General features: G+C 46.5%; 1 protein-coding gene across 1 annotated transcript in view; it reads right to left on the bottom strand.

The window, feature by feature from the left end:
- The window catches only part of LOC121928990 (lanosterol synthase-like), a 195,474-nt gene extending 189,964 nt beyond the window's left edge, over positions 1–5,510 (bottom strand). The window contains exon 1 of the mRNA XM_042464313.1: positions 5,364–5,510. Coding sequence (XP_042320247.1) covers positions 5,364–5,377 — 14 coding nt within the window. The 5' untranslated portion in view covers positions 5,378–5,510. The remainder of the gene's footprint in view (positions 1–5,363) is intronic.
- Positions 5,511–13,673: the final 8,163 nt, after the last annotated feature.

Genomic DNA, 13,673 nt, shown 5'->3' with positions numbered 1-13,673 from the left:
ACTGCTGGGAACTGCACACGCAGAAATAATCCAGTTCGACACTACTTTAATGCTATGGGAAAATCCTGGGATTTGTAGTATTTGTGCCACCACGAGCTCCTCTGCCAAGAGATGCTACATCGGTCCTCACAAACTACAATACCCAGATGTTGTTGTTGTTGTTTCTTATACCCGCCTTTCTCCCCAATTATACGGACTCAAGGTGGGTGATTTTCCACTAGCATAATCTATTGTCTATCTTTCCTACAATGTAGATGGACACCTCCATTACATAATCTTGTTGAGGATGCTAACTGGGGAGTCCTGGCACGGCCCGGCAGAATGGGGTTGGACCTGGATGGCCCTTGGGGTCGTCTTCCACTCTATGATTCCATGATGTCTTAGCACTCTGAGCCTACCTGTGATTTGTCTTGTTTTTGTAAATGTATAAGGTATCAAGTCTTATAATGTAAGCCCCATGCACTGCGATGGACTATTTGCACTATATTTTTATTGATGATTTTATACCCTGCCTTTCTCCCAAAATAGGATTCTCTCTCAAAGGGGTTTGGTTTATCATAAAACGAAACGGCACGTATAATGGGCTGGAATTAAAAATTAAGAAGATAGATAGATAGAACCAGATAGCTAGAAGATAGATGATAGATAAGTAGAAAGTCTCCTGGACATTCAAAAAAGTGTGTGTGTGTGTCTGACAATTAAAAATCCCTCTTGGAAGTGGGGAATGAGCGATGTTGTGTGACTGCAGCCTGGGCTGGGTCTTAGCTCAGCCTCCACGCAAGTTGGAATCGTGCGCCACGCCAGGCGGTTGTCTCCGAGCCTGAGCACAGAGTTGTTTTCGGCTGCGGCGCTGCCGCCTTGCTTGAGAGCGCTGCCTTTGCTTTATTGAGCTGCATTTATCTGATGTGTAAACCCCTTCGCCGCAGGGGCATCAGCCCTTTGCCTCTCGCACTGCACGAAAAACAACGCCCCGTTTGATGCGCCCACCTGCCCTTTGCGGCCTTGGGCTCCCTGCTGTGTGCAATGCTGGGATTTGAGTTGGTGCTGGCACCTGACCGATGATGCCCAACAGGTCCTCCAAAACTACAGCATCCCCAAGATGCCATAGCCCAAGCCATAACGGACTTAAAGTGGTGCCATCCCGGAGGTGTCGAGGGTAAACGCTCGACCTTCTTTTTGTGGTCTGGGGGGGGGGGGGGGGGGGGGGGCGGCTCTTAGCCCTCTCAAAATGGTGGCCACTTAGGTCCCTGACCCCCCCTTCCCACATCCCTGGCTATGGTCCCTGGGGAAAGTGGGGGAGTGCTAACTGTACAATAACCTGAAGGACGGGTCAAGCCCCCCCAACGCTGCCCCCCACCCCAAACCCCACACCAAAAACAAAAACGACCCCCCCCTACAAACCCCAAACCCTTTTTTTTGTTGCCTCCCACTATTCTCTAGGGGGGCATGTTTGTCTTACTGGGCCCTTCTTTAGCGCCCTAAGCGGCGCAAGGTGCCAGAGGCGGGCCTTCGACGGCCAAACAGAAAAGACCGCCGACCCCCCCCCCCCCAAAGTTTTGGGCCACACTTCATTGTGATCCCAGAAGGTCCAGGGGGAGTGCTAAATATGGGGAAATGCCCCACACACTCTAGAGATAATTGAGAACAACATGGACTTAGTAGGTGAGGGTGGCCAGCTAGAAAATGTGGATTCTAGGGCTGAATCATGGGAACATAGTCCCCCTCGTGGGAGGGAAGTCATAGTGCCACTCGTCATTCTCGCTTTGGCGCGACCTCATCCTTGGAAAAAGAGTTTCCACCCTTACGGAATATGCTGTCTTGGCGTGTGGGTAGAGGTCTCTTTCTTTCGGAGGTTTTTAAACAGAGAGGCGCTGGATGGGCCATCTGTAGGCGTGCTTTGGTTGTATCTTTCCGGCATGGCAGGGGGATTGGACGGATGGCCTTTGAGGTCTCTTCCAACTTCCTCGATGATTCTGTGATTTCTCCGGGGCATTTTGGGCTCACCCCCCCCGTGGAAGCCCTGGGCCACTCACACAGACAGCCATGGGGGTCCACAAAATGGCCCTTGTGGATACAAGCCCTTGTGGATTTGTTCGGGGGGGGAAACCGTCCCCAATGTGTTCCTTTGGAAGGAGGACGAGTGCCTTGAGTGAGACACAGGAGGAAACCGAAGTGTTCCATAGCAAAATGCACTTTATTTGACCAAGACGACAGCTGCCAGTAGATGGGATGAAATTTCTGCCACCGTCTGTGGTGCTGCTGGATGATGGGGTCTGCAGTCTAGCATTGCCTGGAGCAGGGCCATAGGACTCCACAGCCACGATTCATCATCTTAGATTGATTCCATATATTAATTAATAAATTATAAAATCATAGAGTCAGAAGAGACCCCAAGAAGGGCCATCCAGTCCAACCCCATTCTGCCATGCAGGAACTCTCCATCAAAGCATCCCCATTGACATGCTAAAAAGGGGCCAGCTAACTGTATTTTATTCTATTTGTCTTTTAAAAAAGAGAAAAAAACAAGGCTGGAAGGAAGCCTCTTGCCTTTTTGCATCACAGACCCTCCTCTTTTTTGTTGTTGCAAAAATTCAGAAATGACTGTTTTTGAAAACCTGAGTCCATTCTCAGGAGAAATGTCCAGAGTAGAGTCTGAGTCTCCTTTCTCTGGACTTCTGATGTTAGGGAAATATTCCCAATATGCTGCATAACTAGAGAGTCAGTCAATACATAAAGTTTATTCAGTCAAATATCTCAGTGTCTCTTCTCCTAGGTGACACTGACTGCACATGTAAGTGACAACTTCTGGACCAAGTTGGGATGGCATAGCCTTCTGGAATGAGAAACATTGTGGCTGAGTTAAGCATGGCTCAGTCTTTAACTGTGCTGGCCAAATGGCTGTATTATTATTTCTCCAATCTCAAACTTGTCTTCTACTTAGTCCTTTAAATTTCCAACAGGGTTTGAATTGAGTGTGAGCCAGTAACTTTAACAGTTTGTCCATAAATAAGTTTGACAGCTTCTTCCAGCAAAAGAGAGATAGCCACAATGCTTCTGAGACAGTCTGGCTATCCTTGGCTCACAGGGCCCATATTCTTATTGAAACAGGCTACAGGCTTATCCCAGGAACCAAGATGCTAGATCTGCTGATGTCTGGTAATCCTAAAACAGGTGGGCTACCAAGGACTTGCTTCAGTTGTCTTCTTGCTGTTTACCTGTCCACAAAAAAGGTGGAGACTCTAGTGGTTTTCCTTTTAACATGTCATACAGTGGCTTGACCAGGGAAGCAAGGTTTAAAATCCATATTCGACAGTATCTTGCCATTCCAAGGAACACTCACAGTTCCTTCTTGTTTCCAGGTAAAGGTTGGTTACAAATAGCTTGAATTCAGCTGTCTGCCAAGACTCTTGTATTCTGTATTCTGTTGGCAAATCTGGGCTTTGGTAGCCTTGTGTCTTCAAAACATTGTTCATCACTGTTTTTTTATCACATTCAGCAGAACACAGTCCTAAGTCTGGGCTCAGCTGCCGTGCTTCCTAAAGCAAGCAGGTCAGCTTCAGTGGTAGCTTTTGTCTTTTCTCCTTGTGGTTGATTTAAAACAAACTTCTCGGCTCTTTTCCCACTTTAGTCTTCTTCTTCCTCCACATCTCTCATTACCATGGCAGGAACATCCTGGGAAGCGGAATAGAAGGGGAGCTCTAGCATGGCTTCCTTTTCCTTCTCTGTCCGCACCCATGTCTTCTTCCTCATCCTCATGCATCATCATTCCACATACTCTCATCTGGCCTCTCCAGTCCAATGGGACACGTCGTCCTCCTTCAGTGCTGCTGGGCCACCAAACTTGCTTTTTCCTGCATCTGCTTCTCACTTTTCCTTAAACTTCTGTCTGCCAAGGCTGGGACATTCCTCAATCCTTCTACAACTTCTTCCAGATATCTGGAGCCGACTGGGAAACATAGCTCATGACCACTACTTGTCTTATTCTTCTGGATCCAGGGGGCTAGACTGACAATAAGCATTTTGAAGGTGCTCCAAAAACGCTCTGGGGCTGTCATCTTTCTTTTGTGAGACATCATGGATCCTTTGCATCATGTGTCTACTTCCTTTCTGGGAGATATGGTGATGTCCTCTAGTATACTGAAACCTAAATTATTCCAAAACCCAAAACTGACCCTGAGAGCATCTGGTCTGACCCCAAGAAAAGGAAACCTGGGAATCCTGAAGGTTTAGATCAATGACTGAATTATTGAATTATACAAGGAATAGTGGTCTCAGGGTTTTGCTGAAGCTCAGTGTACAGAAGCACAACATTGGCCTGTTACAGACTGCCAAAATAAAGCTGCTTTGGGTCTATTTGCAGATATGTTATTTAAATGATGCATGGGTCCTAAGAATCCAGAAGCTGCACCAAAGCTGCACTCCAGTGCTTAGGAATGGAGTGTGGCTTTGGTGCGACCTCCGGACTCTTAGGACCCATGCATCATTTAAATAGCATATCTCCAAAGAGACCCGAAGCAGCTTTATTTTGGCAGTCTGTAACAGGCCATTATTTTGAAAATACTGTGTATTAAATTACCTTCAGCCTATGTCTATGAGATGCATATGAGACATACATGGATCCCATCTCCCATTATATCCCATTAGACATATATAAATATACCAGACTCTGAAAAACTCCAAAATCCAAAATACATCTAGTCCTCAGCATTTTGGGTAAGGGATATTATTATTATTATTTTACTATATTGTATATGGATATAACTGCTGAAAGGAAAGTTAGAAGTCACCTTTTCTTTCTTTTATATTTCCTTTTAGAAGCTTCCTTCCTTCCTTTTTCTTTCTTCCTTTCTCCCCTTCCTCTTCCTCCCATTCTTTTCCTTCTTTTCTTCAGTTCTCCCTCCCTCCCTATCATTCTTCCTTCCTTTTTTCCCTTCTTCTTCCTACAGGAAGAGACTTTTATTCTGGCAAAAGCACAAGGGAGGAGGGGGAAGGAGGAGTGGAAGCCGGACTCCGATGGAAACGAAAGAGAAAGAAATCACAAGGACCCCCTCCCTCCCCCATCCTCTCTCTCTCTCTGAGCTTGCAACTTTTGTTTTGTCTTTCCCCTTTTCCCTCTCCGAGTTCTCCGTGGTTTTGATGGAGGGGAGGAGGGGGGAGGAAGGAGCTTGAATGCCCCCAGGGCCTGAAGGGGGGGCCGGACCCCCCCCCCCCAAAAAAAACCCCCTGGCTACATCCCTGCACCTTCATAACTGAACCCAGTGGTTCCAGCTCTTATTTTACATCTCACCAAGGACTGTTTGGTCACCCTGAGTGCTCCTACATTCTCCTAATCATAGTAGATAAATTCCACAAGTTGTACTTACGACCCATCAGACATCTTTCTTGGTTGATATTTCAACTGAAAGCTGTGTTCTAGTGAAGAGCTGTATTCAAAAGCCTTCCTGAAAGTGTTCTGATGAAACTTCAGATGGTACAAGACAAATAGTTGAGGTATCCTGGTTGAGCGTGTGGTGTCTTTACATTTTCAAGTCCAGCTGCACTGAGATATTACTGAAAGGTTTCTTCCCAGCTCTTATCATTCTCAGCCAAATTGGCTTGTAAAAGAAGAGGAGGTGCAGGCTGAAATGAATTCATATCTTCTGCTAAATCAACCAACCAAATCCTCACTTGCCGTAAATCACCTCTGACACAATGTATTTCCTGTTGTTGCAATTACAACCTCTTGTAACTTCTGCAGTTGCAATTAATATAAGACGAACTCACAAACCATTCCAAAGCAAGGTTCATTTTTTCATGAACTCCAGCATAACATTGTGAAAAGGCCTACCAAACCTCAGGCCATTAGATGCTATACAGCTGCAGTGAAAGCACATTTGATTTTAAAGGATATTAAACCACATTATAATATGTATATTGAGTCCTTTTTGTGTCTATGAAAGGGAGACGTGGTGTAATGTCTCTTTAAATCAAACATGCTTTTACTGCTGCTATACAGTATTTAATGGGCTGAGACTCCTGTGTTTGGCAAGCCTCTTTCACAATGCTATGTTGGAATTAATGAAGAAATAAAGTTTGCCTTTGGAATCTTATCAGCTTGTCGATCTTTAATTAATTACAACAGCAGACATTACAGGGAGTGTCTGGCAGCAAAATCCAATTCCTTTTCCCTGCCAAAAATGTGCCAGCAGGTACTCAGGCTACAAGATTCATATCCCCATTCTCTGCCCCCAAAATGTTAGCAGAATGGGAGAGGGAGACAGTTTAATGATCAGTGCTTTTGGGGCAGAGGGTCTTCTAAAGACTTTAGTTTGGACATTTAATTTCATTTTATTTTCAAGATGAAACACAGCTTGGTAGCTGACAACTGCATAAAGTAGTGCCATACTGGTGCAATCATGCAAACAACTGGAATAAATTTCAACAAAAAGTTGCAAATTATGACGCTGGCCATAAATCTTCAAAGAGTTGTATAAGGTGAGGCCAGGCCTTTCTGGTAGCTGGTCTATTAGTATTGAGGTAAGAAAGTAATGTATCTGGTTACCAAAAATTAGTTTCCTTGGAGACAGAACCTTTCCCGAGATTTCTTTTATTATATGTGCAGTTCTGAGGCCTTGTGTATTAATCTAGTATATGTAATGAGCCAAGAAACCATTATTTCTCTTCATACCTGTGCTAATGGATTGGAATTTGCGAATGCAGCCATTTAGCTACAGAGGTACCCCGGGTTACGAAATTAATTCGTTCCGCCGCCGCTTTCGTAACCCGAAATACTTCGCAAGCCGAAAAACCCATAGGCGCTAATGGGGAAAAGCCGCGATTTCGTGTGAAATAGCGCCGAAAAGCACCAAAAAATTTTTCGTAACCCGAAAAAACTTTCGTAACCCGGAACAGTTTTTTTAAATGGATTTTTTTCGTAACCCGGAAATTTCGTAAGGCGGCGCATTCGTATCCCGGTGTACCACTGTATTTCACTTTGCAATGTTCCTTTGCATTTTTTGCTTGAGAACTGCTATGTGTAAATCAGAGATTACATGCTTAGAAAGTGTGATGTGTTATGCAAGTGGTTTACTGGTACTGCCATTTCCCATGACAAATTTGTGTCCATTTATCATCTTGCACAGAGACTGACTTGTTTGTCCAATACAGCATATAGAATGATGTTTCTGACAAAGTATGTCATACATCATAGTGGAGAATGAGCAGATAAACGCATCTCATGTGAGTGACATTATTAGGACCTGTAGTGTTCCTGCCAGAGTAGATGTGGAGACAGAGATGGCATCTGGTTTTGTGTCCATGTTTTCTTCCTATCCATATCATGTTCTGTTGTGAGTACCTGGTGAGCACCACACACACACACTCAACCTCCCTGCCATGTGCCGTGGCATACGGCAGGGAGGAAGAGGGACTGGCATCTCCCCGTCCTTGCCCTGCGTGGCTTTATTCTGACGTAAAAGCCACACAGGGCAGGGAGTTGGGAATGATCCCTTCTGGCTCCATCCTGAAGCCCTGCCCCCAACACTGGGTGACATCGTGGTGCGAGATGCTGCTCCTAGCTACCATGGCTGTTAATGAGTTTATGGGCTCAATTCAGAACGGTGGTTTTAAAATGTACCAAATGGCATTTGTAGCCTTGCCTTTTTGGGCACCTGTTTGTTCCTTGAAGGAAAGGAAAAATGGCTGAGGTCATGTTGGAGAAGTGGCTGTACAATTATGACAGTAAAACAAACACAAATGGACTGTTACAGGAAGTCTCTATAAAGGAAGTTCCAAGAGAGGCCATAATAGAGAGGAACCCTGTCAGCAGGCGAGTCACTAGCGGGATGCAGGGGATGTGGAGCACACCTGGTGACACCTCAAAAGGGGGTCTTCTAGTGCACTGGTGGGAAGAGAATGACTTCCAGATCTTTCCCACCCACCCAGCCACTCCACCAGACCCAGAAAACACTGTTGGAAACAAGGGGTGTATTGATGACGATGATAATAATAATAATAATAATAATATGTATTTATATCCCGCCCTCTACAAGATGCAATTGGGGTGGCTTACAAAGATTAAAAAAACATACAATCCAACTCTCTCAATCCCACCCATAAAATGCAATTAAACAAAATAAGAATTAAAACATACATAGAAATAATATAATAAACAATAAATCGTGACTGTGGTGAGGTTGGAGTTCAATAGTTAGAATTTCCTTCTAGTGGCCGGGGAACTATTCAGGAAAGGGCTGCCAGAAGAGATCCGTCGTTATAGTTTTTTAAAAGCTATTTAGGGTGGTATTATGACAGATCTCGTCCGGCAGGCCGTTCCACAATCCGGGAGCGATAGCTGAGAAGGTCCTCTGGGAGGCTAAGGACAACCTTGTTTTAGGCGGTCTCAAAGATAGGTTGGACCCAAGCCATTTAGGGCTTTAAAGGTAATCACCAACACCTTGTACTGGGCACGGAAACTGATAGGCAGCCAGTGGAGTGATCTTAAGCTCGGTGTTATATTATTACTATTACTATTATTATTATTAAGCTTTATTTATATAGCGCTGTAAATTTACACAGCACTGTACATACAATCTTTTAATTAGATGGTTCCCTGCCCTCAGGCTTACAATCTATGAAGACATGACACAAAAGGGGAAGGGAGTGGAGGATGGAGCCAGAAGCCTTCTGGGAAGGGCTCAGTTCCTTTGGGGAGGCCAGTTCCTTTGGAGAGGCTCCTCCTTTGGGGAGGACCACCCCCTCTCTCCCTCAGAAGCCAGGATGGAGCCAGATGCCTTCTGGGAAGGGCTCGGTTCCTTTGGGGAGGCCTGATGGGATTGGCCTACCTCCTCTCTCCCTCAGAAGCCATTGAATGGTCATAGGCAAGTCACATTCTCTCAGCCACAGAAGGAGATACTGGCAAAACTACTTCTAAATAAATTGTGGCAACAGGCTTCCCTTAGGGTTGCCATAAGCCAGAAACAACTTGAAGGCACAGAACAACAACAAGAGCACCTCACCACCCTACACATCAGGATGCAGCCACTCAAATGGGTAGGGAGCCTGGGGGCAGCGGTGACAGCAGAGGGAGGTGACAGAGCTGGCAGTGCCCAAAAACGCAGCCTGGCAAACTTTACCTCCTCTCTTCTGGATGTAAGAGAGACCAGTCTGGCTGCCATGTTCTGAACTAATTGAAGTTCTGGACCAAGCACGAGGGTAGCTCCATGTAGAGTGCATTGCAAAAATCAAGACTTGAGGTATGGTCTCAAGGCCCCCGACTTCCAGGAAAGCCAGGCACAGCTGGCATATCAGCCAAAGCTGATAACAGGCACTCCTGCCATTGCATTCACCTGATTTATGATTTGAAGCGACGGATCTAGGAACACCCCCAGACTGCAAACACAGTCCTTTGAGGAGAGTGTGACCTTTTCCAGGACTGGAGGTTGTATCCCAGTACCTGGGTTCAGAGTTGATACCATAAGTACCTCCGTTTTGTCTGGATTCAGCTTCAGTTTGTTTTCCCTCATCCAGTCCATTACTGCCTTAAGACAGTCATTGAGAGGAGAAACACCATCTGAAGTCAAAGCTGGTGACTGAGACATGGAGAAATATATCTGAGTGTCATCAGCATACTGATAACACTCCGCCTCATGCCTCCAAATGATCTCTCTCAGCAGCTTCATGTATATGTTAAAATACATTGGGGACAGGATGGCACCTTGAGGGATGCCACAATTAAGCTCCTTCCTTGCCAAGTAACTGTCCCTGAGCATCACCCTCTGGTATCTGTCCGAGAGGAAGGACCGGAACCACTGGAGTGCAGTGCCTCCTATTCCTAAATTTCTCTGGCAATTCAAGAGGATGTCATGATGTATAATGTCAAATGCCGCTAAGAGGTCCAGTAGTACCAGCAGGGTCACACTATCCTGGTCGATGCTCAGATGAAGGTCATCAGCTAAGGCAGCCATGGCAATCTCAACCCCAAATCCTGTCCTAAAGCCAGTTTGAAATGTATCAAGATAATCGGATTCCTCCAAGACACTTGGAGTTGAAGAGAAACCGCCCTCCCGATCACCTTGCTCAAAAACAGTAGTAGAGAGACTGGCCTGTTGTTCCTCATATCCAGGGGAGTCAAGGGAAGGTTTCTTCAGGAGCGGCTTAACCGCTGCTTCCTTCAAACAAGATGGAACATGGCCTTCCCTAAGGGATGTATTGATGATGTCCCTTAGGAACACCCTCAAGGCATCACTCCCCTGGACGGCCAGCCATGAAGGACAAGGGTCGAGAGGGCAAGTTGTTTTCCTCACTCTACCAATGAGCTTGTCCACGTCATCAGTCCTTACAGACTGAAACTGATCCAATATAACCACATCAACAGAGTTTCTGGACACCTCACCAATTGATTCTGCTATAACTCTGGCGTCCAAGTTGGCTCTTATCTGAGAGATTTTATCTGCATAGTTGTTAAATTCAGGCCATTGTTGGGCCAAGTAATGGGTTCTGCACAGGTAGAACCTGTGTCAGTTCCCTTACCACCCTAAACAGCCCTGCTGGACGGGACTCTGCAGACGCAATACGTGCAGAGAAGAAAGATTTCTGCACTGCACGTACTGCCTCTCTATAAGAAGAAAGACATTTGCTATGACGAGTTCTGTCAGATACAAGTCAAGTATCTCGCCAGTCACACTCTAGTCATTGTCCAACCCGCTTCATCTTCCTAAGTTCTTCTGTATATCATGGTTGGTGGTTTGAAGCTGGAAAGGGCTGGAAAGGACGCTTGGGAGCCATTGTGTTGATAGCCTTGGTAAGATTGGTGTCCGAGGTATTAACCAAAGCTTCAACAGGATCACAGGCATCATCAAAGAACCCTCTAAGGCTTTCTGGAACCAATTGGTTCCATTAGCCTTCAAGGGCAGACCATTCTAATGGGTCCTCCACCCCCGATGGGGTGAACAGTGGCTCTAAGTTCAGGCTTGATCAGGAAATGATCCATCCATGATAATGCAGAGGTGTTTATTACCTCCACCCATAGATATTCCTGTTCAGTACTGAAGAGTGCATCAAGTGTATGATCTGCACAATGAGTAGGCCCTTTGCCCAACTGGGATAGGCCTATGTTTGTCATGGACTCCATGGACTCCCGAGCCACACCTGATAACTGGTCTCGAGTGGGATAGTGAATTAAAAGACTCCAACAACAACTCTGATTCATACCATGTATAAAATATACAGTACTAAGTACACCACTGCCTGGCAACCTGAAGAAGAAAAATATTAAAGAATTAGGAAGTGTCTTGTTTAACTGAAGTGCAACTATAATTGTCCATTTTATTTTTTTATTTAATTATTTTCAATAGAAAAGATTTGAAGTAGCATACAACAAAAACATCCAATAAAGTTTGCCTCTGTGGTCTATGACACAGAACCATAAGTCATAATGTTTCTTTATTCATAGACTGGATTCCAGTTCAGATTTTCATTTTACACAGTGAAGGACTAAAAGTGTCATGTGTGTCTCTATGAAAAAGTGAATGAAGCATAAGAATGTAAATCCAGTTAAAAGTATGTGGTTTATGTGCACACTGATGGGCAACAGCATAGATGATCTAATCAGAAGTGACTTTGCAGCAATATAAAGTGCATTTTTAAAAAAAATAATGGAAATAAAGAGCCAGGGTGGTGTAGTGATTTGAGCATAGGACTAGGACTCAGATTATCAGAGTGCAATTCCACATTCAGCCACGGTACGGGTGAGCTTGGGAAAGTCACACACTCTCAGCCACAGAAAATGCCATCACAGCCTAGGGTTACCATATGTTGGAAACTTGAAAGCACACAGCAACAATACTGGAAATCTAAAACAGCTGGCTATAGGAAGTGAGTTTGCCCTTTGTACAACAATCTATTAAAGCACTATTTCATAATTTTTGTAGAAGCAGTTGACCATACCTTATTAGGTATTCCTAAACAGAGAACAGCACTGGACACTTCCCAAAACATTTATCCAAATTGGAATGTGGGGTTAAAAATATGGAATATATTTGTACAGTGCGCCCGCGCCATACGCGGCTTGAGCATATGCGCTCAAGCTGCGGGGCGCGTGTGGGGCGGAAGGGGCAGTGCGTCCCATTAAATTGAATGGGGGTGTGCCCCCGTTGCGCGCCGCCGCGCCCGCCGTGCACGAGCCCCATTGGAAACAATGGGGCTCAAGCATAGGCAGAATTCGCCTTAGGCGGCGGGATCTGGAACAGATCCCCACGTAAGGTGAAGACGCACTGCACAGTGCGTCCTTGGTATACGCTGGGGATCCGTTCCAGACCCCCTCGCGTATACCAAAATTCGCATATGCTCAAGTCCCGTTGTCCCCTCTCCTCCCCCCAACTCTTTCCCTCCCTCCCTCCCTCCTTACTTACCTTTTCGTCGCCGGTGCCATGTCGCTGTTGCCGCCGCCGCTGCCTCAGCCAGAGCCGGGGGGAAGGCCGGGTGGGGGTTTTGGAGGCCAAGAAGCCTCCAGCCTGCCACCTGGCCCTTCTGCAGCGGCGGAGCACCAGCGCCAGAGGCCTCTTCGGCCCCCACTCCGCCGTCGCTGCTGTGAAGAGATGAGTGAATGTGAATAAGGTGGCACTGTTGCTCTGAACAAAATGGAGAAGCCGCAATGCATGATGTGGGGAAGTTACCTGGCAAGCGAAGCAAGGATTTCAAGTCTGTTGACGGAGATGGCGCATCTTGAAGAAAACAAGATGTAGCTGCCAAAAACCTTATCTAGGAACAGAGAACGTACAGGTTTTAACAGTGATGAGTTACTGTATGTTTGGATGACCGTTCAGGATGTTTGAAATTTGGACTGATAAGATGTGGAAAACAACCCAGTTTACGCTGAAGAAGAAACTCCTGGACAAAACCCAAAAGGCGGTGCAGTGGAAAGGCAGAAAGGTTTAAAAGAGAGACTTTTGAAAGCAGTGACTTTGTGATCCTGAATCCGCGGCATCAGATCTCCCATGGCTTCATGAAGGCACCTGATCAATGACTTCAGTGACAGCCACTCTTGTATGGGCGAGTATTGGGTGAATGGTGTGTGTGAGAGTTCTCTTGGTACTTGAATATATGTATGTCTTTATGTTTAATAAATGTTACATGAATAGTGCAAAACCAAATTTGGTGCTTCAAGTTTCTGTGTGGGCTCCTGCTGGGGTGGGTTTCTTGAAAGAGGAAATATCCAACACAGTCTCAATAAAAACAACTTGGCGTGACACCGCCGCCAGCACCTCTGTGCAAGTGCTGGGTGGTAGGCTGGAGGCCTCTTGGCCTCCAGTGCGCCACTCGGCCCCTGCGTCGAGGTACAGGCGCCGGCGGCAGAGAGGGGGCCAAAGAGGCCCCAGGCGCTTGGCCTCCTCCTCCTCTCCGCGGCGCCGCCACCGCTGCCAGGAGAAAGGCCGGGTGCAGTTCCTGGAGGACTCCAGGAGCAGCACCAGGCCTTTCCCCTGGCTGTAGCTGCGGAGGGGAGGCCTCTGGCGCTGGAGGACCAGCGCCAGAGGCCTCCTCTCCATCACCACGGCTGACGAGGGGAAAGGCAGGTTGTGCTCCGCGAGGCCTCAAGGAGTAAGTGCCCGGCCTTTCCCCCCTGGCTGTAGCCGCAGAGGGGAGGCCTCTGGCCTGAGGACCAGTGGCCAGAGACCCCCTCTCCGCCGCCATCGCGC

This window comes from Sceloporus undulatus, chromosome 4 (assembly GCF_019175285.1).
Source record: "Sceloporus undulatus isolate JIND9_A2432 ecotype Alabama chromosome 4, SceUnd_v1.1, whole genome shotgun sequence".
Classification (NCBI taxonomy): Eukaryota; Metazoa; Chordata; class Lepidosauria; order Squamata; family Phrynosomatidae; genus Sceloporus; species Sceloporus undulatus.
This window is presented reverse-complemented; position numbering and strand designations above follow the sequence as displayed.